Source organism: Protopterus annectens, chromosome 8.part0 (genome assembly GCF_019279795.1).
Source record: "Protopterus annectens isolate FY-2018-M chromosome 8.part0, PAN1.0, whole genome shotgun sequence".
Lineage (NCBI taxonomy): Eukaryota > Metazoa > Chordata > Ceratodontiformes > Protopteridae > Protopterus > Protopterus annectens.
In genome coordinates this window covers 404,479,174-404,503,880 of record NC_056741.1, presented here as the reverse complement: position 1 = coordinate 404,503,880, position 24,707 = coordinate 404,479,174, and the positions used below count along the sequence as shown (strand labels likewise).

Genomic DNA, 24,707 nt, shown 5'->3' with positions numbered 1-24,707 from the left:
CCCCAAAAAAATTTTTTTTTCCCCCCCTTTTTCCCCATTAAGAGTTTCCCCCGGGCCCCCCCATTTTTGGAAAAAATAGGATGGGGTTTTTTTTAAAAAGAAGGTTTTAAAAATTTAACACTTTTCCCCTCCCCCAACCCCTTTGGGGGGAAAACCCAAATTTTGGGCCTTAAACTGCCAGTTTCATATGTAAAGTATCAGCAGCATATTATTGGATTGCTTAAACAGAAAATTATGTTGATTCCTGACTCTGCTGAAAATAAAGAATTACAGGATTTAATGCATTCTGCTTAACAAGTTGGAAAACATACTTTGCAATGTGGTTTTGATTTATTAGAGGCATCTTGGAGGGCTGCTGTCACTGGGTCTGTACTTAGAAGGCATGATTGGCTTAAGGAGCAATCTTTGCCAGTTCATGTTAAAGCTAAATTATGGGATGCTCCCTTAAACCAGGACTGCCTGTTTGGCAACAAAGCAGAAGAAGTACTTAAAAAGATGGAGGAAAAAGCTAAAGTTATGCCAACTGTTAAAGATTTCCTGCAAGTACAGCCTCCCAGATTTAGTAGGCATTGGCCCTCCAAGAATTGGTCCTTTCCTGCCTCTTCAGTCCAAACCCAGAACCAGCAGAACACCCAGGCGTCAGTCCCAAGGTACTCAAAATCCTATGTAGTGAGGGGCTCCCACTTCCAAAGCAGGGAGTAGTAAGACTCCCCCCTATGGTAAACTGTCTCAATGACTTAACTTTAAACCTTCCAAGCTCTGCTCAACTGACTGTTCCTTTAGGGGGAAAGATTGCCTGCATGCCAAAAATTGGTAACTCATTGCCCAGGACAAATGGGTTTTAAATAGTTTCTCAAGGATACAGATTCCACTTCCACTCCTTTCCCAACCCCAAATGGTTGGCCAGACCTACCCCCAAATCAGTGGTCAGAGACTCAAAAGCAAGTTCTCTGTCTTTTAAGCATCAGGGCTATTCAACCTGTCCCAGAAGAAGAATTGGAGCAAGGTTTCAACTCAGAAGTTTTCCTGGTACCTAGAAAAGACAATTCCTGGAGTCTTATCCTGGGCCTGTCTATTCTAAACACATTTTTGGTGATCCCAAAATTCAAGATGCTAACTCTTAATCATCTGCTTCCCATGCTAGGCAAAAATGCCTGGTTAGCAACACTAGACTTAAAGGAAGCCTACCTGCACATCCCAATAAGTGAATCTTGCAATAAGATCCCTAAGCTTCAGAGCAGGCTACATGCACTATCAGATGTTCTTCGTGTTTCACTGTTGCAGTCTCAACATTTTGGTAATCTGCTGGCAGGTTGCTCTCAGTCGGCCTGATTAACAAAGTCTTTGGTCCTGCGTTGGTTGCTGTCCCTTCTTCCATGATGTCCGGTCGTCAGGGGTATAAAACATGCAGCCGACGCCATTACATCAGTCTTTCTTGCTGCGCGGTGCCCGAAGCAAAAGCAGTTCGCAAGTGCCTGTCGGCTGACTCCTGAAATTTTCGTTTTCGAGTTTTAGAACCGAAGTCTTCAACTAAAAGCTAAGTACCCCATTGGGAAAACTTTTTCTTGCTCCTTACCGATGTCAGTAAAAGTTAATAATTGCATTACTTGTGGGAAGCAAATACCTCATAAGGATTTTCATTTGTACTGAATTCCTTGCCTTGGCCCTGACCACAACGTACTTTGCTGTCAGTTTTGTGCTAAATTTAATCCGTGCTCTGTTAAACGTCGGTATATTTTTGTCTCTAAATATTTTGGCTCATGATTTAATTATCCAGAAATGTCGTCTGTTAGCAATCCGACCACCGGAATACCTAAAAAATGCAAAGAAAAAGACAGAGACAGGCCGTCGATGTCCAGAACTGATGACGAAGCTTCTCCTAAGCCAGTTGCCAGTTCGCCGGTACTCAGTGAGGCACTTTCACAGCCCCTGATACTCGCTACTTCTGATTTGCAGGCCTCTACTGAGACCCATTTGGAGTCCGGTATGCTGCGAGATGCTTCAATTATGGAACCCGTGTATGTCTCTACCGTAGATGGGTCCAGAGCCGCTGTGCAGGCACCGGCTTCGGATGGTGTTTTCAGGCCTACAGATTTGTATATTAGACTGACGCCATCTTCTAAATTAAGGCCAAAATCCAAATCTATGTCTTAAAAAACTGATGCCTGGGCCACATGTGCAGGGCCCCTATGCCTAAAAAACAAATGATCAAACTGGCTGAAGATTTAATTACTCTGATCAGGGGTAGCCAACCCCCTCCTTCTAAGAGGCCTAGGCAAGGCATTGATTTTGAATCTTCTGAACAGGATTCTATTTCTTCTGACTCTTCTAATGAACAGGATTTGTCTATACCTACTTATGAGGACTCTGATGCAGAAGATTCCATTCCTTCTGCTCCCCCCAGAGGATTTTTCGTTTGGGGAAACTTTACGTACCTTAAGAGATCAATTCCGCTGGGAAAGTCAAGATTTCTCTGAATCTAAAAAGAGACTTAGGGATTTTCTTCTTCTTCCACAGCATAGGCCTTTGGCTCCACCTCCTGTTCTAGACATTGTTGATGATGTTTTTTCAGAATCTAGTATATCTCCTAATTCTCTGCCTCCGGCTCCTTGTAAGCCAGACAGATACTACAGGGTTCCTGACTCCCACAAATACTTTTTCAAAAATCCTATTGCCGATCCTGAAACCATTTCTCAGGGTCCCAAGGGTATTAAGGCCTCTACTGCCAAAAATCCTACCCCTTCTGATAGAGATTCCATGGCGCTGGATAGATGGGGTAAGAAGGTTTACACTTCTACAACCTTGGCAATCAGGGCATTAAACGGTCAATTTCATATGCTTAAATATCAACAGCATATCATGGGACTGCTTAAACAGAAAATTGTTAATTTCTGACTGTGTGGAAAATAAAGATTTACAGGAATTTATTGCATTCAGCTGAACAAGTTGAAAAACATAGTTTGCAATGTGGTTTTGATTCTTTGGTGGCCTCTTGCAGTGCTGTTGTAACTGGGTCTGTGCTAAGAAGGCATGCTTGGCTCAAAGAGCAAACTCTGCCTGATCATGTTAAAGCAAAATTGTTGGATGCTCCTTTACAACAGGACCGTCTCTTTGGTAATAAGGCTGAAGAAGTTATAAAAATATTGATGATAAAGCTAAATCTATGCAAACTGTGGAAGATTTCTTACAAGTGCAACCTCCAAGATTTAGTAGGCACTGGCCTACTAAGAACTGGTCCTTTCCAGTTCCTTTGAAAGCCACTCAAGTCAAATCCAGACATTCTAAAGGCTCCAGGTTTCAGTCACAAGGGACTTTTAGAACAAAACAAGCTGGTGCCTCCCCCGCCAAATCTGGAAACAACAAGGCACCTCCCTATGGTAAACAGTCTCATTGATTTCCCTTTACACTCACCAAGCACTTACCTTTTAGCCGCCCCTTTGGTGGGAAAACTGGCATTTCATGCAAGAAACTGGCAACTTATAACCCAGGACAAATGGGTTTTAAATATAGTATCCCAGGGATGCAGATTTCATTTCCACACATTGCCAGTCCCAAACGGATGGCCAGACCTGCCCCCAAATCATTGGGCAGAGGCCCAGAAACAAGTACTGTCCCTCATGAACTTGGGGGCTATTCAGCCAGTACCAGAAGAGGAAAAGGGACAAGGTTTCTATTCAAGACTTTTCCTGGTACCCAGAAAAGACAAATCATGACGTCCAATTCTGGACTTGTATACTCTAAACACATTTCTGGACGTTCCAAAATTCAAGATGCTGACTCTTCAACAGTTACATACTATGCAAGGCAAAGATGCCTGATTGGTAACTGTAGACTCAAAAGAGGCTTACCTGCATATCCCAATCAGGGAATCTTGCAGAAGATACCTCCACTTTCAACAGGCTACTTGCATTACCAGTTTTCTGCACTGCCCTTTGGCTTATCTACTGCACCCAGGGTCTTCACAAAGTGCCTGGCGCCAGTAATTGCATTTTGCATGGAAAGAAATATTCAAATATATCCATACCTGGACGGTTGTCTAATTCAGGTAGAAAACAAGGACATTCTTCTAAAGCATCTGGCGTTTGTAAAAAGGGTTCTAACTTGTCTAGGGTACACCATAAACGAAAAGAAATCACAACTGGTACCCTCTCAAAAAATTGCATTCCTGGGTGCAAGCTTGAATACAACTGCCCAAATGGCTTACCTTATGCCAGAAAAGCAAATTCATTTGGTAACTTACTTCAAACAGGTGGCCACAAAAACCCTGCTGTCTGCAAGACAAATTCTGCAAGCCTTGGGGTTCATGGCCTCCTGCATTCTTCTAATTCCATTTGCAAGACTGCATATGAGGAAACATTAGTGGTACTTAAAACATTTATGGGATCAGCATTGTCACAGCCTGGAAACAATGATTTCTATCATACCTGGCCTGCAACTAGAGTTCCTATGGTGGGCAGAGGCCTGACACCAGAACAAGTGACTGCCATTCACACTACCCCCTGCCGCCCAAACCCTAACTACAGACGCATCAGACTATGCTTGGGGGGGGGGGCTCATCTGGCAGGGAAGTGCATTCAGGGCAAATGGAGCCCAAATCAAATGCACCTTCATGTCAATCAGAAATTGATGCTAGCTGTACAGAATGCACTGATAGCCTTCAAGGACTACCTTCATCCAGGACAATTAATGATAAAGACAGACAACACCACAGTTATGTGGTACATAAACAAGCAGGGGGGTACACATTCCTACCCCCTTTGCAGACTAGCCATGGCATTGTGTAACACGGCCTTGACCTACCAAATACAACTACAAGCTCAATTCCTGCCAGGGAGGCTGTATACTCTGGCAGACGAACTAAGCAGAAATCTCATGGACCCACACAAATGGAAACCTGAACCACGGATTTTCAACGCATTGACAATCAAATGGGGCAGAAGAGAGAGAGAAAAAAAAACGGCTCTAAACACTGACACTCTCTCCCTCACAAGGAGCACACCACCCCTGACCCAAAGACACCAGGGTCAGCCCACATTGTGTCCATTGCACCTTTAACCCCACTCTCTGCATACTATCTGACCTCATACAACACCAATTCACTCGACCAACAGTGCTTCTCCAATCTGACCCGACACAACTGTACATCAGTTTCACGTAATCTGCATCTACAATGAATAAAAACCGCACCATTCACTATTAATTCAGAAGGCAAAGCAGTACATCACCAGAATTACAACAGTTCCCGGCCTCTGTTCCACAGAGAAATCCCACCAATTATCCCCGACAAGTAGAGATCGCCAGATACTTCAACAAACCCTGCCCAGAAAATCACTCCACTGTCAGCCAACTTCCCGAAATAGGAACAATCGTCAAGCCATTCCAAGTAACAACTATTTCAGTAATGCAGCCATCTAAGAAACCCAAACCCTACTTTCAGTGACAATTTTTTCCTCTAGCTGCAACAATAGTCCTAGTCCTTGCAGCAAGCACACAATGACAGACCAGACAAGATTTCAAATAGGGCATAACCCTGGTGTACAACCTTTCTTCATCAGTGCATCTGAGGCAGAAATGTTTGTCACCATAATACCAACAGCGATGATTACGGCAATGCTGTCCAGAAGCATACACATTGTTTAAGGGCATTGCGAAGACCCCAGCTAATTATCAATGACTGCAGTGTATATATTATGCAATAGGCTGTGGCCAGTATAACAAAGGTCAGAATAAATAGGTATGCAATAATTGTCATTTATGCCAGGGAAGGAAGTTGATGTTTTAATACTGTAATGAATATAAATTCATGTGCAGTCTGTGTGTATTTGCATTTCGTTAGATCACCTCTTCCATACATTACTCTAATGCATCGGCCAAAGGCAGGACATTCATTTTCGCTTAATTCAAATAATTATATATTGTTCCCGATCACAGTATGTTAGTTACTAATCGATCTATCATTTTAACATGGAATGAAATTTAGGTATCATATTTAAAATGTAAAACCAAAAATAGGGGGGAAAAAAACTGTTTTATACGCACCTAGACTGACAACCACACACCAGTTTGGAACAATCAAAGCCAATCAGATAAAGCATATATATAGTTACTCTACCATTACTAAATGATAAGCAAGGTGAACTCCAGATTTATATTATAGACAATCTACTACATGTAATAACTGCAACTCGAAACGAGTCTCTTACTTAATATCCTCATTCACATCAGCAATGAGGAAATACCTTCTTGTTACTTTAATTTTAACTGACAGATCTCAATAGGGTTTCTCCATTTAAAAATGGGAACGTTTCGTAGCTACGAGAACATTTCATTAATGCAGTCTAAAAAGCCTATAAGTGCTACTCTGAGACTCTGACTGAAAATAACAATAAGCATTTTAATAAAAGGAAAATTAATTAAATAATAGACATGACACTAGTAGGCTGAAAAACATAGTTATAAACATAATTTAACTTTGATATTACTAGATTAAATGGCTATATTAAGTAGTAGAAACTTTTAACATTTATTTGTTAAAACAAAGAGAAGAGAAACTTAATAGGATAAGACATGTATAAATAGTAATAGGAAACGTACCTTTTCTTGTATATATATATATGTTGTGAATAAATGCATGAGATTAAAGGTATTAGTAACATAGTGAGACCATTTAGATGCTTTTAATAGTTAGGTTGCAGTTGACACTTTGAGAGATTTCATAGAAGTTGGTACTTTGGATTCAGTTTTCTGTTTCTTTTTTTTGACATCAGTCCAGCCGTTTAGTGGTTCTCTTCAGGGATGGGGATGCCTGTTCCATATCTTCAGAAATGGTTATAATGTTATTGTTTTGAATGAAATGCACGACTTCTTCCAGAGTGTTGAAGGTTCTCATCTCGCTTAGGTGCTTTATTTTAATTTTTGCAGGAAAGGCTATTTGAGCTTTAATATTGTTCTGTTTTAGAGTTTTTATTAGAGGCCATACATTTTTTCTCTGTTCCATCACTTTAGTGGAGTAGTCATTGTCAAATCTTATTGTGTTCTGGTTATATTTTATAGGACTTTTCCTCCAAACTGTTTTTAACACCAGCTCTTTGTCCATAAAAGATAAGAATTTTACTATAATTGATCTTGGTGGTATGATGGATGTTGATGAAGTTGTTGCTGAAGTTTATTCCCCAGGGCACGATGGGCACTTTCTATTCCAAAGGAAAAACCTTCTTTAAGATTTAGAACCTCTGGTATCCAAGAGTTTAGGAAAGATATGGTGTCCCCTCCTTCTGTTTTCTCAGGTAAACCAAAAATCCTGATGTTTGACCTTCTCTCTCTCTATTTTCAAGATCATCTAGTTTGTTAGATAACCAAGTATTTTGCTTCAAGAGAAACTGTTTGTGTTTCCTCCTCTTTGAGATTTGATCAATGTCAGTCAAAGAAGTTTCAGTGTTTGTTAACTTTGACTGGTGTTGCTGAAGTATTTCTTTGATGACTTCTGTTTGCTTCTGTGAGTTCTCTTCTAGGTTCTGTAGATTAATCTTAAAATCATCCATTTTTGTTTATAATTCTTGTAATGTGGTAGTCACCAGTCGTAGTTCCTTTTTTAGTGTCAAGTCAGCATGAGAATTCTTTAGGTTGCTCATCTCTTCAGATGCTGTGTATAGACGTCTAAGTAATTTGACAGGAAATTTCTTTTAGAAATCCACCAAAATTTGTATTTAGTTGCTTTAGATTATTAACTAAATATTTGTAGTAGTTTTGTTAGTAATAGATCATTTAATTTCCTGAATTTAGTACTAATCTGTGGAGCTCCAAAAAATGCTGCTTTTCTGTTAGCCATTCAGGCTCTGCCCCCAAATACCAAAAGTGTGATGAGAGACTTGGAAACACAGGTGGACAGTGGTCTCACCTTCGATAACAACATCGCCACAACAGTCAGGAAGTCCTATTTGGCACACCTCATCACAAAGGGCTTTTAATCCAGAAAAAGGGGGTCATTGTCCCACTGTGCTCATCCCTCATTAGACCTATTATAGAGTACAATGCCTTGTTTGGTATTTACCTCACAAGACAACTGCAACAGCTGGAAAGGCTGCAGAAATACCTCACTAAAAGAGTCGCAGGCCTAAAGAAGATGCTGTATGCTGACCGTCTAAAAAAAACTCCGGCTGTACTCTGTGGCATACTGTCTACTCAGAGGCAATCTCTGCTTAACATACAAGGCCATGTCAAACTCTAAACTGTTGGACATGCTCCAATTAAAGAAATCCCAATCCCTAAGAGCCATACGCTCCTGGGATCCAAACCTTGTCATCACAATGAACAAAACATGCGGGAGTGACCCAGAGACTCTCCATACTCTGGAATAGACTGCCCATACATGTCAAGCAGAGCGCTTCCTTGGCCCTCTTCAAAAGAAACCTTGACGATTGGATGGGAGATGGAAAATTCACCCCGGGGATCACGTCAGTCGCCCTGATAGACGGGGGTCCAGGGAAGTAAATATTGTGGGAAGAAATATCCAGGGAATTGTTATGACTAGGCTTGTATAGGCCCTAGGGCCGATAGCCTAGTACCAACCTATGAACCTAAGTTACTGGTCTTTCCCATTTCCCAGAGCAGAAAGGGAGGTATTCCACATCCTTGACAGATGGTTACTTTGAAAAAAGGTGTTAGAAGCCGTAATCTTGTTCTTTTCCTTTGCAGCTGGGAAGGATGTTGTCCAGACAATTTCTAAATGGCTAGCCAGTTGTATCATATTCGGTTATGCTTCCAGAGGTAAGAAAATTAGAGGGAAGTAGTAAAGCCTATTGCAGTTTATACACAACTACCACTGTGTTCTTCTTTGATGGGGTGATATTGACTGCCCCAGTCTTTTCGTAACACTGCAATCTGGGCCTCTTTCTTCTAGTGCAAGAGGTGAGTTTGGTGCAGCTATCTTGCAAGGTATGTTGCAACCTAGTCCTTCCCTCCAAACCACCTCCCCGTCCTCATCAGCACTCGGAATTGTGCCAGTAGCCAGAAATGTGGAAACAGTAATCTAATCTAAATGAATAACATAGAACTGTTTAAGAACTTCCTGTAACGATAGATGCTCATGTAGATACTGTTGCATTACTGTTCTGCCTCCACTATCCACTCCTGGATTTGGGCATCCCCTTCCCATTCTGTTACATGGCCTAAGGCTTACTCAGGTCTGAATACATTAGTGGTGCCTTTTTCTCTCTGCCTCTCAGCTTAGAATTTAAGGGCTTTTCTTTCTCTCTCTTTTTAAGAGTTATCCCAGAGCTTTGCTCTTTAACTTTCAAGGCATATGCCATATGCTTTTCTGACAAGAAAGCTCTGAAATGCATGGTCAGATGTTAGTCTTGTAAAGGGGACATCCTGACATATCTGATGGCTAGGTTTCTGATTAAAGTTACACCAGGTAAGTTCTTAAACAGTTATGCTGTCTTTGACTTTTGAATTGCAGTTCTGTGCATCTGTTATATACCTTGACTGACATTGGGTATCTCTTTGAACACATTTCACAATAAATTTTCAAAATAATAACAGGTCTGCTTATTTCTATTTTCTGAAAGTGTTTCACTTCCATTTTACAGTGAGAATTTCTAACTTGATGAGAGTCCTTGGTACAGAAGCTGTTCAAGATCCAACAAAAGTAGAAGCTCATGTCCGAGCACAGATGGCAAAGAGGCAAAAGTGAGTAAATGCTTAACTTTGTGATAACCAGGTAAATGCTAATCAAGAACCTTTTCAGTCATGATCTGAATGGTATTTTGCAAATTGGCAGAAGTTTTGCAGGGTACTGGGGATGCTTCCTACTTGTCATCATGGAGCCCTTAGTTCAGGCTGGAATGTGACACACCTGTAAGCTGAGGAGTTACACTAGGTAGCATGTGTTGGTAAAGCGGAGCTGTGAACTCATGGTTTAATTTACAGTCATTGAAGGTGGTTGAGGGCTCACTGGTACTGCTAACAGGGCATTTCCAGAAACTGAAAAACAAAAATGTTCATATTTATTTTATTTATTTTATTTTATCTTTGTTTACCGGGGTAGTCCGACTGAGATGTGCCCTCTTTTCAGAGGAGGCCCAGGGGGAAAAGCTTCATTTTTGTTTTACATAAAATATACATTATTAAACTGATACATTTATCTACATAGATTGAGTATATTCATTACATTGGTTTAGAATTATGCAGACATAGAAATTGATAAAAATTTTAACGGCAAGAGAGAAAAAACGCACATACAAAATAGTAGCTGGGCATTTACAGGTTAACAATGGGACATAAAGTTGTTTAGTTAACCAGTCGTCAGTGCTGTATTTCACCCACGAATAACAGGTTCATAAGTTTATAACTAGGCTAATGACCACCAAGGTCTTTACAAGCCTAAGCGTGCAACTTAACCCAGTTTTGTCCCAGACTTCCTTGGATGCCTGTATGATATGTTAAGTTAGTAAAGAGGTAGCTAAGGGTTACATGGAGGGAGGGGGTATTTTAGTTGGGGATTGATTTACTTACTGTCAACCTCTGTCCATCAGAGGCATGGGAGCCAGACTGGGTGTGAATTTGCAATTTCCCATCCAATGATCAAAGTCCTTTTTTAATAGGGTCAGGGATGAACTCTGCTTCACATAGAGGAGTTTTTCCATAGTGCAGGGATCCTTTGGGACACACAGTGGTCCCTCCAGCAGGTTCTGTTTATGTCATAGGGGGCAGAGATTAACACTTATTGTAAGTATTTAGTTGTTAGGGTATATAAGGGGGATAAAATATATAACAACAAGCAGGTAGAGGTGGTAGAAAGGCCAGAGAAATGGATTTTGTTGAGAGTCTGAGAGAGAAAATAAATTCACAAAAGGAAAGGTCAGTAGATGTCAAATGAGGATAGTAGGGCAGGTAGTGATGGTATGACATGAGTAAAAGCGAGAGAAAGAAGAGAGGGATGCATTTTAAGTGTATGAGAGTGCAGTGAGGGAAAGGAGTGTTAAGTAATGGTAGTGGAATATGTGGATGTTTGTTGAGAGTATCCTGGGGTATTAAAAGATCATAGCCAGTTATTGTTTTGTGCTGCTTTGAAGCTGCTGTTCTTGGTTGTGTTTTAGTTGACTTGGCATAAAGATCCAAAGTGTGGTGACATGGTGGGAATAGAGTCTCAACAGCTGAGTTATTAGATTTTGTTATAACCAGGAGGTATTTATTGTTTATCATAGGTTTCTAGTACTAGTATATTGTGGCAGTAAATTTCCTAGGGATGGGCATTTGTTTGGACAGTGTACAAGGGTATGAACTGTTATAAGTTGAGAGTAAGACAGATATTGTGGAAGTTGCAGACAGTTTGTCCTTTAGTGCTTTACAGTAATGTGTTGATTGTGTGGTGTTGACTGCAAATTTTGAAATTTTATTATAACAGAGACTAGTTTTGCTTGAAGGACGGTGTTTGTATTTGTGAAGACCAGAGTGGCAAACAAGAGGAAGGGGACTAGATAGGTTTGTGCAATATATTTTTTTATTATTGGTGAAGAATTTTTGGGAATTTTTAGTCTGAGAGACCATTTCATTTTTTGTGTGGTTTGATGATAAAATATGAAATGTTTGTTTTCCCTTTGAGTATTGTTCAGGGGTACATAGCAATACTTTGGTGGTCTTAGTGTTTAGGAGTAGATGTGAATTTTACGTCCAGAATGCTGTAGAAATGAGCGCCTGCTGTGCAGTATCCTGGAGTTCCTCTAATTTCAATGCAGAGCAGATGAATGCCATATCATCTTCATACTGTACTAAGGTTGCATCTTTTGAAACAGTGTGATGTTTATTTATAAAGATGTTAAATAGAAGCAACCCTAATATTGATCCTTGGGGTACTCTGACTGTAACTGGGAGGAGAAATGAGAAGTCCTGTTCCCATTTTATGCTTGTTGTCTGATAGGTAACTAAGAAACCAGGTAAGAGATGGGTTATTGAGACCAAGAGAGAAAAGTTCACTGAAGTTTGTGGTGAGATCAAGGAATAGGGTTGATTCCAAGTTGCCACTATCCCTATGGTGATTGAATGTGTTAGTAACTTTTAGGAGGGCAGCTGTGGTGCTATAGGTTGGACAGAAGCTGTGGGTGTTGGATAGAAGGTTGTAGTTGGCAAGGTTTTGGGAGTAAATTGTTTTCCCAAAATATTTGATAGGGGAGATGGTACGACTATAGGTGTGTGTGTAGCTTGGTAGTTCGGTAGAATTTCCACTTTTGTGCAGTGGTATAATGAAAATTTTTTAAAGAATGTCTGGAACATATTTTTCTGCTATAGATCTATTAATAAGGATGGACACAGGGTTTGCTATGCTTTTAGCTGTGATTTTTAGATATTTGGAAGGGATATCTGCAGCCATTGATGTTGGTTTAAGTTTTAGTAGATCTCTCTATTACTCTGGTGGGGAGAGGATTGGGGCTGAATTGAGATGTGCTGTTTTTATGGGCTCTTGGGACAAAGAGTGGTATATTATTTGGATTAACAGAACAGGGGTTACAAAGTGGAAATTAAATTGAATAACTGTTTTCTGAATGGTCATTGTTGAGGAGAGAGTGGTGGTTTGATCTCATTAGAGTAGTTTTTGTATAGTAGACCAGAAATATTTGAGTTTGTTTTGTTTGGTTACTTGAAGATTAGAAAATAAGACATTTTGTCATCATTATATTTTGCAAGATTTCTTGTGTGACTAAAGATTTGAAAGGGAGCCTGTTTTTTTTTTATGGACCACATTTTCCAAGCTTGGTCCCTCTGTCTAAGAAGTTTTCTAGTTGATCTTGTTAGCCATGGAGCTGGATTTGATCTGACACTTTTACTTCTGAGAGAAGCATGATTATTTAGGGTGTTTTAAGAACATGTGATTGAAATGGCACACATCATCATATAATGCCATTGTTTTAAGTTTAGGTTGAATCTTTCTAGGTTAAAATTGGTGTGGTTATGAACTTAATTAAAGGTTGTGTGTTTGGGGATATTTTTCTGCTGTCTGATTACAAAGGTTTGTGGCAGGTGGTTGCTAATTATGTCTGGTAGGGTTCCTACTGAGCTAATGACCGTAGGCTTATTTGAAGTATCCTGTCTAATGTGGATTATAGTTTTTGTGTGTGTGTACGCTGTAGTGGTGACATCGAATTATGTAAATCCACATGGATTTTAGTTTGGTTCCAGTATAGATTTACATCTCACTTTAAGAATGATTTCTTGACTGTTATTATTTAGCCATTGAAATATTTCTTCCTTTATGGTATATTGTTGCCTGCAGGAATTTATAGTCTTGAAATGCATGTTTTTTATGTCATTAAACTTTGGATGCATTGTCAGGATTTTTACATTTTGAAATGAGGGGGGTGTGCGTTTGGGGTGTGTTTGGAAATAACTTATTCCATCTCCGCATTTTTGTTTTCTCTCTCTTATCTATTCATATTGAAACCTGATGGCAGTAATTCATTTTCTTTTGTTTCTTGTTTTAACCATATTTCTTTTGCCACTGTTATGTCTGGAGAGTAGTTGACAATGCATGAGTGGAAATCATAATTTGTTTCAGATGCTCTGGAAGTTAATATTTAGCAGTAATAAGTCGGATCCTTTTATTTGTGGGCATTAGGTGTGTCAGAGTTCTGAAAGAATTTTGTATTAGAGGTGGGTCCAGGGTTAGAATGATTGTAGCATATGAATAGTAATAGAATTGTAGCATAGTTGTAGAATGGATAGTAGTATTTAGCAGAGTTTCTCAAACGGTAGAAGTATTTTAGGATTGAAGGTCACTGTTAGGGTGTGTGTGTGCTGAGTTAGTGTTATTTACATGTTTATATGTAAATACATTTACTTTGTTTTGTTGCAGTTCAGGAGAAGATGGTAGGCTAATGAGGTACAGTCCAAGATGTATGGGGATATGGATTTGTAGAAGAGTTATATAATACAGGGTAGTTGGGGAAAGAGGTGATGTGTGTAAGGGAACTGATTTCAACAATGGCTTTTCGTTCCAGTGTCATTCTAAGGGGACCTGTATTTGTCAGCTTGGAAGGACATGGTTAACAGACCACATTGCTCTGGCAAAGATAGTCTGCATCTTTCCTCTTTATAGGTTCATAGGTATTTACTAGGCTAATGACCACAAAGGCCTTTTTTAAGCCTAGCCATACATCACAAATCTCTGACAAGTTCTGGTACCCTTGATAAGTGTAAGCAGGGGCCTGGAAGATGAACCATTTTTGGGTTGCCTAAGTTGTTAAGATGTAGGTGCCAAACCAGGGATGAATTTCATGTTCCCTATCCAGTTGTCCAAGATGCACTTGAATTTGATGAGGGAGGAACTCTTCATATGGATGGGGAGCCTGAAAAATGAAACTAACTACTTGGACTAAGAATAGAACCCACAGCCTTCTGATTTTCCAGTATCAAAGGTGATTCCTGGCTAAAACTTTTTCCACACCCATAGTGCCCTTTTTAAGCAGTGCCAGACTGACAAACCTACCAACACAGAAAAATCAACTCAACTGAACCTCAAGGTATGACTGCTCAGTTTCAGGAGCCTAAATAACAATTTACACTCCCTGCAAGCCCTTCTCGCACTTGAATATAGAGAGATGTGCAGTTACCGAGACATGGATTAAAGCGGCAGAAGTACCCCGGCAGTGCAAGGTTTCATTGTCTTCCACACTTGTAGAATAGTAGCTGCACAGAGAAGGACTAAAGGTGGAGGTGTCTCAATTTATAACAGTAACAGTCATGTCTCTGTAGTGGTCAGACAGGATGGCTGTGGGTCATCATGGAGTTTGGCATAATGGTTATGGTAGTTGCCTTGCAAATACAAAGTTTATGATTTAATTCTTATCTTTGAAAGAGGAATTTGCTAGGCTTAAAATGGCCTACAAGGGCAACTAGCCTAGTACTTGATTGTGAACATATCTTTATTACTTCATTGCCTTCTTCTATTTTGTAAATTGTGGAGTGTTTTCTTTGCACTGTATTTTACTTGTAGTCTGCTTTCAATTGCATATTTAAACTAGGAAAGCGATCACAGCTGCATTTCTTGTGAGGCGCACAAATAAAAATTTCCCCCACCCTCCCAGCCTGATACTGTTGTGTTTTTAAACTCAACTCTCTCTCTCAATTTGCTTGCCCATAATGCTAATTTAACCACATATTTCCTTCTCTCTGTCTCTCACCTTTCATTGGCTGTTGCCAGTAAGCACAAAATTATTTTGTGAAATACTCCCCTTCAGCAATTTAAATTTATTGGACTTCCCACTGTATTCCATAGAGCCAAAACACTAAGTGCCAACCACCTTCCAGTCTAGTTTGCTCTTAAAATTAGTTTTTATCCCTTTAGATTGCTATACTTCGAGTTACCCCCTCTTTCATATCTAACTGCTCAGTGCACACTGCATCTCGTAGGATATTAACCCATTTTTTCCATCTTACCTTTAAAATCGACAAAATCTAGTCCAGGACCACCAGTTATTGAAAAGCTCACATTCTTCCTCTGAGTAGTAATCTTGGGATTAGTGCTTCACTTTTGCTCCTGGTGAGATAAGGAGCATAGGAACATTATTTCCTGGAGACTGCTGATCACCAGGCGGCCTGATAACTGCTTCATATGTGCAAGCTTGGATTTTGGACTTCTGTTTTGCTCCTGGTGAGAGGAGGAGCAGAAGACACTGACTCCTGACCGTCTCTGATTGGGCAGTAAGTCGTTTCTATGTGGGAACTTCCTGATTGGTCTGATTACTATTCAGGGCATCTACCAGGAAAAGGCAACAAGCCTACAGACCCCTGCTTCATCTGGGGAAAGACCATCGATCACCAAAGAGCCTGTGGCCTGCTTCTCATCTTCGGATTGGTGCTACTGTTTTGGTTCTAGTGAGAAAAGAAGCAAAGGGGCATTGTATCCCAGCATTATGAAGTTGTGATGAGACCAGCACTAGTAGTAGCCAGGCAGTAGCAAATCAGGTGAAACCCCTGTTTTCATCATTCTTGACAGTTATTTTTTTTTTTCTTTTCAGTAAGTACTGTTTGATTAGCTGCTGTCTAACCTCTAACTCAGGATATCTCCTTAAATACTTCATCCATAAGTCAACAGGGTCTACATATTAGATGTTCATCGTGTTACACTGCTGCAGTCATTACACTTGGGTTATCCTGCCGTCAGGCGGTCCCTCAGTCGGCCAGAGTTCCAAGGTCTTGGTCCGGCGTCGGTTGCTGTCGCTTCTTCCCTGATGTCAGTGCGACAGAGGTATATAAGATGCAGCTGACACCATTTTCTTCAGTCTTTCTTGCCGCACGGTGCCCAAAGCAAAAGCAGTTCGCAAGTGCCGGTTGGCCGACTCCTGAGATTTTCATTCCGAATCCAGAACAAAAGTCTTCTACAAAGCTAAGTACCCCATTGGGGAAACTTTTTCTTGCCTCAGTCCAATGTCAATAAAAGTTAATAACTGTATTTCTTGTGGGAAGCAGATACCTCATAAGGGTTTCCATTCTTATTGTATCCCATGCCTAGACCCAGACCACGACGTCACTGGTTGTCGGTTTTGTGCTAGGTTTAACAAGCGCACTATTGAACGTTGGTTTGATTTTGGCAGAAAATTCAATTACACCATGCCGTCGGAACTACCGATGACTGGAATACACAAAAAGCACAAAGACAAGGACAGGCATCCGAGGCCCAAAACTGACTAAGCCTCTTCTAGGCCAGTCGCCGGTTCTCCAGTTTTCAGCGAGGCGCCTATGCAGCCCCTGACGACCGCTTCTTTGGAACCACAGGCCGCCTCTTACTCCCACGTGGAGATGGCTGGGCCTTCAGACGCACCAGAATTACAGCCTACCGAGACTAACCCTTCAGAGGGATCCGTAGTAGCTGAACAACCCGTAGCTTCAGAGGGTGTTTTCAGACCTACTCAGTTAACCATTAAATCTTCTGCTAAGTCTAAAACCCCTTTAAAAACAACTTCAACATTCTCCAGGACAGGCCTCCATGCCTAAGAAACAAATGCTCAAAATGGCAGAAGACTTAATTACTCTGATCAGGGGGTTCCATCCCCCTCCTGATAAAAGGCCTAGACAGGATGCAGACTATGACTCATCCGACCAGGTATCCATTTCTTCAGATTCATCCTCAGACCTAGGATATTCTTTACCCCCTTATGAGGATTCTGATGCTGAGGAATCAATTCCTTCAGCCTCTCCACCAGAGGACTTTCATTTGGGGAAACCTTACATACCATAAGGGAACATTTCCATTGGTAGGGCCAGGATTATTCAGAATCCAAGAAAAGGCTCAGATATTTCCTTTTATTACCTCAACACAGACCCCTTGCTATACCGCCAGTGTTTGATATTGTGGATGATGTGTATTCTGAATCCAGTTTAAATCCTGATACTTTACCTCCTGCTCCAGTTAAGCCAGACAGATACTACAGAGTCCCTGACTCTCAAATTTCTTTATAAAAGCCCTGTTGCTGACCCGGAAACTATTTCCCAGGGTCCCAAAGGGGTAAAAGCCTCTACAGCAAAAAATCCAGTCCCCTCTGACAGAGATTCCAGAGGATTAGATAGATGGGGAAGAAAGTATATACATCTGCAACTTTAGCAATGAGGGCCTTAAATTGCCAGTTTCGCATGCTAAAATAGCAATATTTGATGTCTCAGTTGAAACAAAAAAATGCCAAATTCAGATCTTCCTAATTATAAGGAAATGCAGGATTTATTGCATGCAGCTGAACAAGTGGGAAAACATACTGTGCAATGTGGTTTTGATTCATTAGAGGCCTCCTGTAGAGCAGCAGTTACAGGGTCGGTCATTAGAAGACATGCTTGGTTAAAAGAACAGACTTTACCAGATCATGTTAAAGCAAAATTATTGGATGCAACTTTGCAGCAGGATGTTTTATTTGGAGTTAAGGCAGAAGAGGTATTAAAGAAAATGGAGGATAAGGCAAAATCTATGCAAACGGAGAAGGATTTCTTACAGGTTCAGCCTCCTCGATTTAGCAGAAATTGGCCAACAAAGAATTGGTCCTTTCCAGTTACAGACAGACCTCAAAGGGGCAGATACAGGCGTCCAAGAGGCAGAGGTCAACCACAAGGTCCTTACAGGCCTCGACAATGGGGTGCTTCAACCCAGAAAGAAGGGGAAGACAGGCCTCAACCTTATAAAAAACAACCCCAATGACTTCCCACTACAGCTGCCAAACACTGCTCTCTTGGAAGCCCCCTTGGGAGGAAAACTGGCACTTTTCTGTCACAATTAGCATATGATCACCAAAGACACATGGGTTCTCAACATTGTATCTCAGGGTTACAGGTTCCACTTTCACACTCTGCCAAGGTTAAAAGGAATGCCAAATCTGCCAACAAATCAATGGGCAGAGGCTCAAAGACGAATTACAGCACTCATGGGCATGAGAGCTATTCAAAAGGTACCAACACAGGAGCAAGGACAAAGATTTTACTCAAGACTCTTTTTGGTTCCCAGTAAGGACAAAGCCTGGAGGCCCATTCTGGATCTTTCTTCTCTAAACACTTACCTAAATGTTAAGAAATTCAAAATGTTAACACTACAGCAGCTTCTTCCCATGCTGGGCAAGAAAGCTTGGCTCGTAACTTTGGGCCTCAAGGAGGCATACCTGCATGTCCCTATCAGACAAAACTGCAGAAGTTACCTCAGATTCTTAGCAGGTTCAATGCATTACCAATTCTCTGCACTGCCCTTTGGCTTATCTACTGCGCCCTGGGTCTTTACAAAATGCCTGGCACCAGTAATTGTGTTTTGCAGACAAAAAGGAATTAAAATTTACCCATACTTGGACGACTGCCTTATTCAAGCAGAGAGCAAAGACATTCTTCTAAAGCATCTGGCATTTGTAAAAAGATTGCTAATTTGCCTAGGGTACACAGTAAACAAAAAGAAGTCAAAACTTGTGCCCTCACAATAGATAATATTCCTGGGTGCCAGCTTAAATACAACGGCCCAGATGGCTTATCTCACGCCAGACAAGCAAGGACAACAGACTCAATATTTCCAATTGATGGCAACAAAGACCCAACTCCCTGCAAGAAAATTTCTGCAGGCCTTTGGTTACATGGCATCTTGCATTCTACTAATTCCATATGCCAGACTGCATATGAGGAAACTACAATGGTACCTAAAGAGTGTATGGTCTCAACACTGTCACAGTTTGGAAACAGTAATACCACTTATTCCTTGCCTTCAACAGGAGTGTCACCTCAACAAGGGACAGCCTTTCACTCAGCCCACAGCCAGGCAAACACTGACAACAGATGCATCGGTTTACGCATGGGGAGCACACATGGCAGGAAAATGTATTCAGGGCAAGTGGCACGCAGAACAAAGGCATCTTCACATCAATCAAAAAGAGATGCTAGCTGTACAAAATGCCCTTACAACTTTCAAGGACCTTCTGCATCTAGGACAACTACTACAACTACTACTAAAGACAGACAACACCATAGTTATGTGGTACATAAACAAGCAAGGGGGCACTCATTCTTATCCCCTCTGCAGACAAGCCATGACCTTGTGGAACACAGCTCTAACCTGTCAGGTTCATCTGCAAGCACAATTCCTGCCAGGAGAGAAAAACACACTGGCAGACGACAAGCATAAACATCATGGATCCGCACGAGTGGAAATTACATCCACAAATATTCAGAATGATAACACAAAAATGGTGGAGACCGGACATAGATCTGTTTGCATCCACAATAAATTGCCAGCTACAGACATTCTGCACAAGGACTTACCACCCACAAGCATGGAAAGTGGATGCCCTCTCAGCTGGAAAAACCTACAAGTATATGCTTTCCCACCACTACCTCTCCTTTCAAAGGTACTCATAAAAGCAAGGCAAGAAAAGCCAAAGATGATCCTGATTGCCCCAGACTGGCCATGCCAGCACTGGTACCCAATCTTAAAGAACTTGGCACAAGAACCACCCTGGATTTTGCCTCTAATCCCTCATCTTCTGACTCAGCAAAACAATCAGATACTTCACAGCCAGCTCAAGACTTTAAACCTAGCTGCATGGCAGATTCCTTAGTCAAGCAAGCAATGCCTCTCTCCAAAGCTGTTATGGATGTCATTCTGGAGGCCAGAAGGCCTAGCACCAGGAAAGCCTATTTGGATAAGTGGAAGAGATTCTGTGCCTGGAACCAGGCTCACAGCCTTGACCCTCTTGTCCCAAATATTCCTCAGATACTACAATACTTAACTGAGATGCTGGACAAAGGCCTTTATTTTTCATCCATCAAGATCCACGCCTCTGCCATCTCTGCTCATTACAACACGGACCCACCAATTTTTTCTAATACTTTGCTAAAACAGTACCTCAGAGGGGCTAAAAACATAAGACCGCCCCGTAGAGCACCAACTCCAACTTGGGACCTCAACTTCGTGTTGGAAAAATTAACCTTACCTCCTTTTGAACTAGCTAACTCAGCATACTTAAAATATGTCTCTTGGAAAACTGCTCTGCTCCAGGCAATAACCTCAGCATGAAGAGTTTCAGAATTACAGGCACTAATGGCAGTGGAAACTTTCATCGTTTTCCACTAAGACAGGGTGTCCTTAAGAACAAACCCTACTTTTATGCCAAAGGTGGTATCAAGTATGGCGCTAAACCAAACTATTCACTTGCCAACCTTCTATCCAAATCCACAGTTAAAGGGGAGAGACTTCTGCATTCCTTGGACATACACAGGCAGTTACGCTTCTACTTGGACAAAACGAAAGCTTTCAGAAAAACTGAGCAATTGTTTGTAGCATATGCTGCAGGAGCACAGGGAAAAGCCATTTCAAAGCAGACAATTTCAAAATGGATAGGACACTGTATACTTTTCTGCTATACACACCATGGGAAAACTGTACCTAACAGCATTAGGTCTCATTCCACCAGGGCAACAGCCACTTCAACTGCCTACCTCAGAGGAGTACCTACCAAGGACATTTTGGAAGCAGCAACTTGGAGTTCTGTACATACCTTCACCAAGCATTACCATCTGCCTCTTTACTCTAAATCCAGAGCTGGCTTTGCCACTGCAGTGCTGCAGGGCCTTATAGCCACCCCTAATGCCTTCTAGAACCAGCCACCCTACCTCAGCTTTGGGATTCTACCCAAGTGTAATGACTGCAGCAGTGTAGCACGATGAACATAGTACAGTTTTGTACCTACCAGAAATGTAGATGTTCGAGTGTATTACACTGCTGCAGTCTAGGTTACCCTCCCTCCTTCCCCTCTTTCTTGCTGGTACTTACCTAAGCCCTTCTACCCTTTGCTACCTATGGGGAGTATTTGCTGGTAACTGAAAGTTTTTGATTGCTTTTCTTATGTATGCATTGCCTACCTTTTTGGGGGCACCTGACATCTGGGGCAAGAAAAACTGAATAAAATGGCGTCTGCTGCATCTTATATACCCCTGTCGCACTGACGTCAGGGAAGAAGCGACAGCCACCGACACCGGACCAAGACTTTGGAACTCTGGCCAACTGAGGGACCGCCTGAAGGCAGGATAACCCAAGTGTAATGACTGCAGCAGTGTATACACTCGAACATCTACATTTATGGTAGGTACAAAACTGTACTTTTTCCCTCAAGTGTTTGGCAGTGTCATGTATGGATGCAGACACCTTGAATTGACATATTTCTGTAAAAGCACCCTTGAAATTTCACCAATACCTAGTTGCATCCATGGCAACTAGTTTGCAGTGACAACCACTGCCCCCAGAGTTGCAAACCAGATACTCCTGACATAACTTTATATTCTCACCGGAACCATCTAATCAATAAAAAAGAGACGGTTACCATAGATATGAACTTTTCCATTGTCTCTGTTACCAACTTGGTGGATATGGGCATCCCGAGGCAATGCAGAAATTGCCTCATCTTTACTGACAACCAGCTAATTCTCAAACTGGTGTGTGTGAGACACATTTATGCAGTGTCAGTGGAGGCAAAGTTCTCATATAAAAGCAGTCCTAATTTCATTCAGGTTGTCAGTAGTACACACCAATACCCATCACACACAGTTCAAAGCAGACATCTAGACCAACATATGCTGGGGCACTTAAATGTAACCTTCTTAAACCCCAAACACCTTCTAGATGAAGTGCACATAACAGATAACTCACAGTAGTCCCAAATGCCCTCTTTCAAAACAGCACCCATTTCAATACATAAGATCACATCTGATCGAGATTCTGCTTCTAAGCCTATAAGGCAAGCCACCACACAATCCAGCATTGGAGACTCCATTGTGAGAGAGACTGATGTCCCTCTCATTAGGCTGAGAAAGGAAAAAGTCAGTCAGTTGCTTATCAGGGCCAGAATCTGTCACATTATGCATGAACTGAGGTCATTGGACCACAAGTACCAGTATGACCTGAAACATACTGCCTTAGACTATATGAAGAGAAGGATTATGGAGTTCTCTGCATATGTATCCCAGGTTGGTATGAGTTTAGCATTGAGCAGCATTTTACCTTCTGCAAGGATGATGCCACAATACGAACAGAAGATGATCAACTTTAATAATTGTCTTAGTTTCTGGTGTCATTCTAAGTGGGTGCAATATTTGTCAGCAGGAAGGAGGTGGTCAGCAGACCACAATGCTTTGCCAGGGACGGTCTGCACCTCTTCACTCTAAGCTTTCGAATATTAGCTAAAACGTTGTTCTTCCCCATAGTGGCATTTTAGGCAATACCAAACTGAAAGTACTTACGATATAGAAAATCAAAGCAAAAAAAATTTATAGGTGTCAATGTTAGGAGTCTAAAGAAACTCCACTCCCCTGCAAGTACTTTTCACCCTAAAGAATGCTGACACCTATGCACCCACTTAGACATGGTTTTAAGTCGCGGCGAGCACCCTGGCAATGCAAGGCTGTAATAACTTGCACACATTTAGACCAGCTACTATTCAGACATGGACTAAAGGTTGAGGTGTCTCAATTTACTTGAAAAATAAATTTACTCAGTTCTGGTCAAACAGGACCGTGTACTTGAGCTTCTCCACATTCAAATCACATAGTCAAAGTCCTATACCTCTTCATGGCAAGCTACAAGTCCCCTTCTATGACCCAGGAAACCCATAACATATTTTTAAGCTTGTTCGAAGCTCTATCCATCCAACCCAATACCGTATTTATGGGTAACTTTAAATACCGCAGTGTTAACTAGGAGTCATGTATAACACCAAACGTGCATGCACAGAGATTCCTGGCTTATGTAAACATAAACTCCATGGACCAGATTGTCAGTATGCCAAACATGGGTGCAAACATACTGAATCTGGTCCTTGCTAATTTGGGAGAGTGCTGCACACCCCCTAGTGTATTGTCTTCTTTTGTAAGGTCAGACCACAAAATAGTCTCCTTTGAAGTAAGAATAAAACCTGAATGGAATGTTAAAGAACTACTCTAAGGCTAATTTCCAACTGTTTAGTGATAACCTAGCAAAATGTCAAGCTCCCATAAACCCTGAAAACACTGCTGCCTGTGCAGAACTGTTCACAGAAACCCTATACAACCATGCTAGTAGCTGTATAGAGGTAGCTGTGCCATCCAGGAAGGAAGTGCAGAACTAACTCAAAAAAACAAGCCATCCTGATGGAAACACAACAACAAAAGGCTGTATAACAGAAAGAAGAAAATTGGGGCAAAAAATAGGAGGCATAACACCCAGCAGGATAAAAGCACTCATAAAGCTAAACAAGAAACTCAGTGGACACATAGTCTACCAAAGCCAATTTTGAAGTAAATTTGACCTTCCAAGCCAAGGACAACCACAAGGTATACTTTAGTTATGTTCACAACCTCAAATGCAATACACAGTTGTGTGCAGAGCTCATTGTTAATGGAAGCCCTTATATTGATCCAGAAGATATAGCAAACTTACTGGATGACAAATTCAACTCTCTACCCCTGTCTCCTCCTCAACCTCTCCTCAGGAAATACCACCCAGTATAACTCCCACTACTTATCACTAGGGAATAGGTCCTCAGTGCTCCAAGGCCAGGAGCACTGCATTGATGGGTCCAGACAGTATCCCAGGATGCCTTTTAAATAGCATGAAACATGACCTGTCAGGTCCTCTGGCATTGTTGTTTATCTGTAGGCTCCAAAACAGGCTTCATGCCTCATGAATAGAGAACAGCAACAGTTGTTCCTCTGCACAAAGGTGGGCTATCTACAGACTACAGACATAAGTCTTACTTGTCTCATATGCAAAGCCATGGAAAGGATTATTATGGAAATGATCAATAATGGCATAGGAAACCTCCAAACACTGGACCCACCCCAATTTGATTTCATCAAGGGCAGGTCATATCTACTCAACCTGGTGAACTTCTTTGAGAACGTCTCCAAAGCAGTGGATGAGGACAAAACTGTTTTCACTGTCTACCTTGACCTGGCCAAGGCATTTGACTGAGTACTCCACTCTGGCATTGTTGACCTACTCAAGAGGTTTGGTATAAACCCTTACGTCACCATGTGGATAACCAACTGGCTCTCATAAACAGGGGCCAGGAAGTCAGAATTGGTGAGTCCATCTCTACAAAGAGGCCATGCACAAACAGAGTCCCTCAGGGATTGGTCCTGGGACAGCTTCTTTTTGGCATTTGCTTCTCTGAAGTCAAAGCCAATGTCAAAGGCCTCTGGCTGACTAAATTTGCAAATGATTGCAA

General features: G+C 41.4%; 1 protein-coding gene across 1 annotated transcript in view; it reads left to right on the top strand.

The window, feature by feature from the left end:
• PRPF3 (pre-mRNA processing factor 3) overlaps positions 1–24,707 on the top strand; it is a 1,139,821-nt gene that overhangs the window by 735,416 nt on the left and 379,698 nt on the right. Inside the window, exon 13 of the mRNA XM_044079913.1 lies at positions 9,591–9,690. Within this exon, the coding sequence (XP_043935848.1) occupies positions 9,591–9,690 (100 nt within the window). The remainder of the gene's footprint in view (positions 1–9,590; positions 9,691–24,707) is intronic.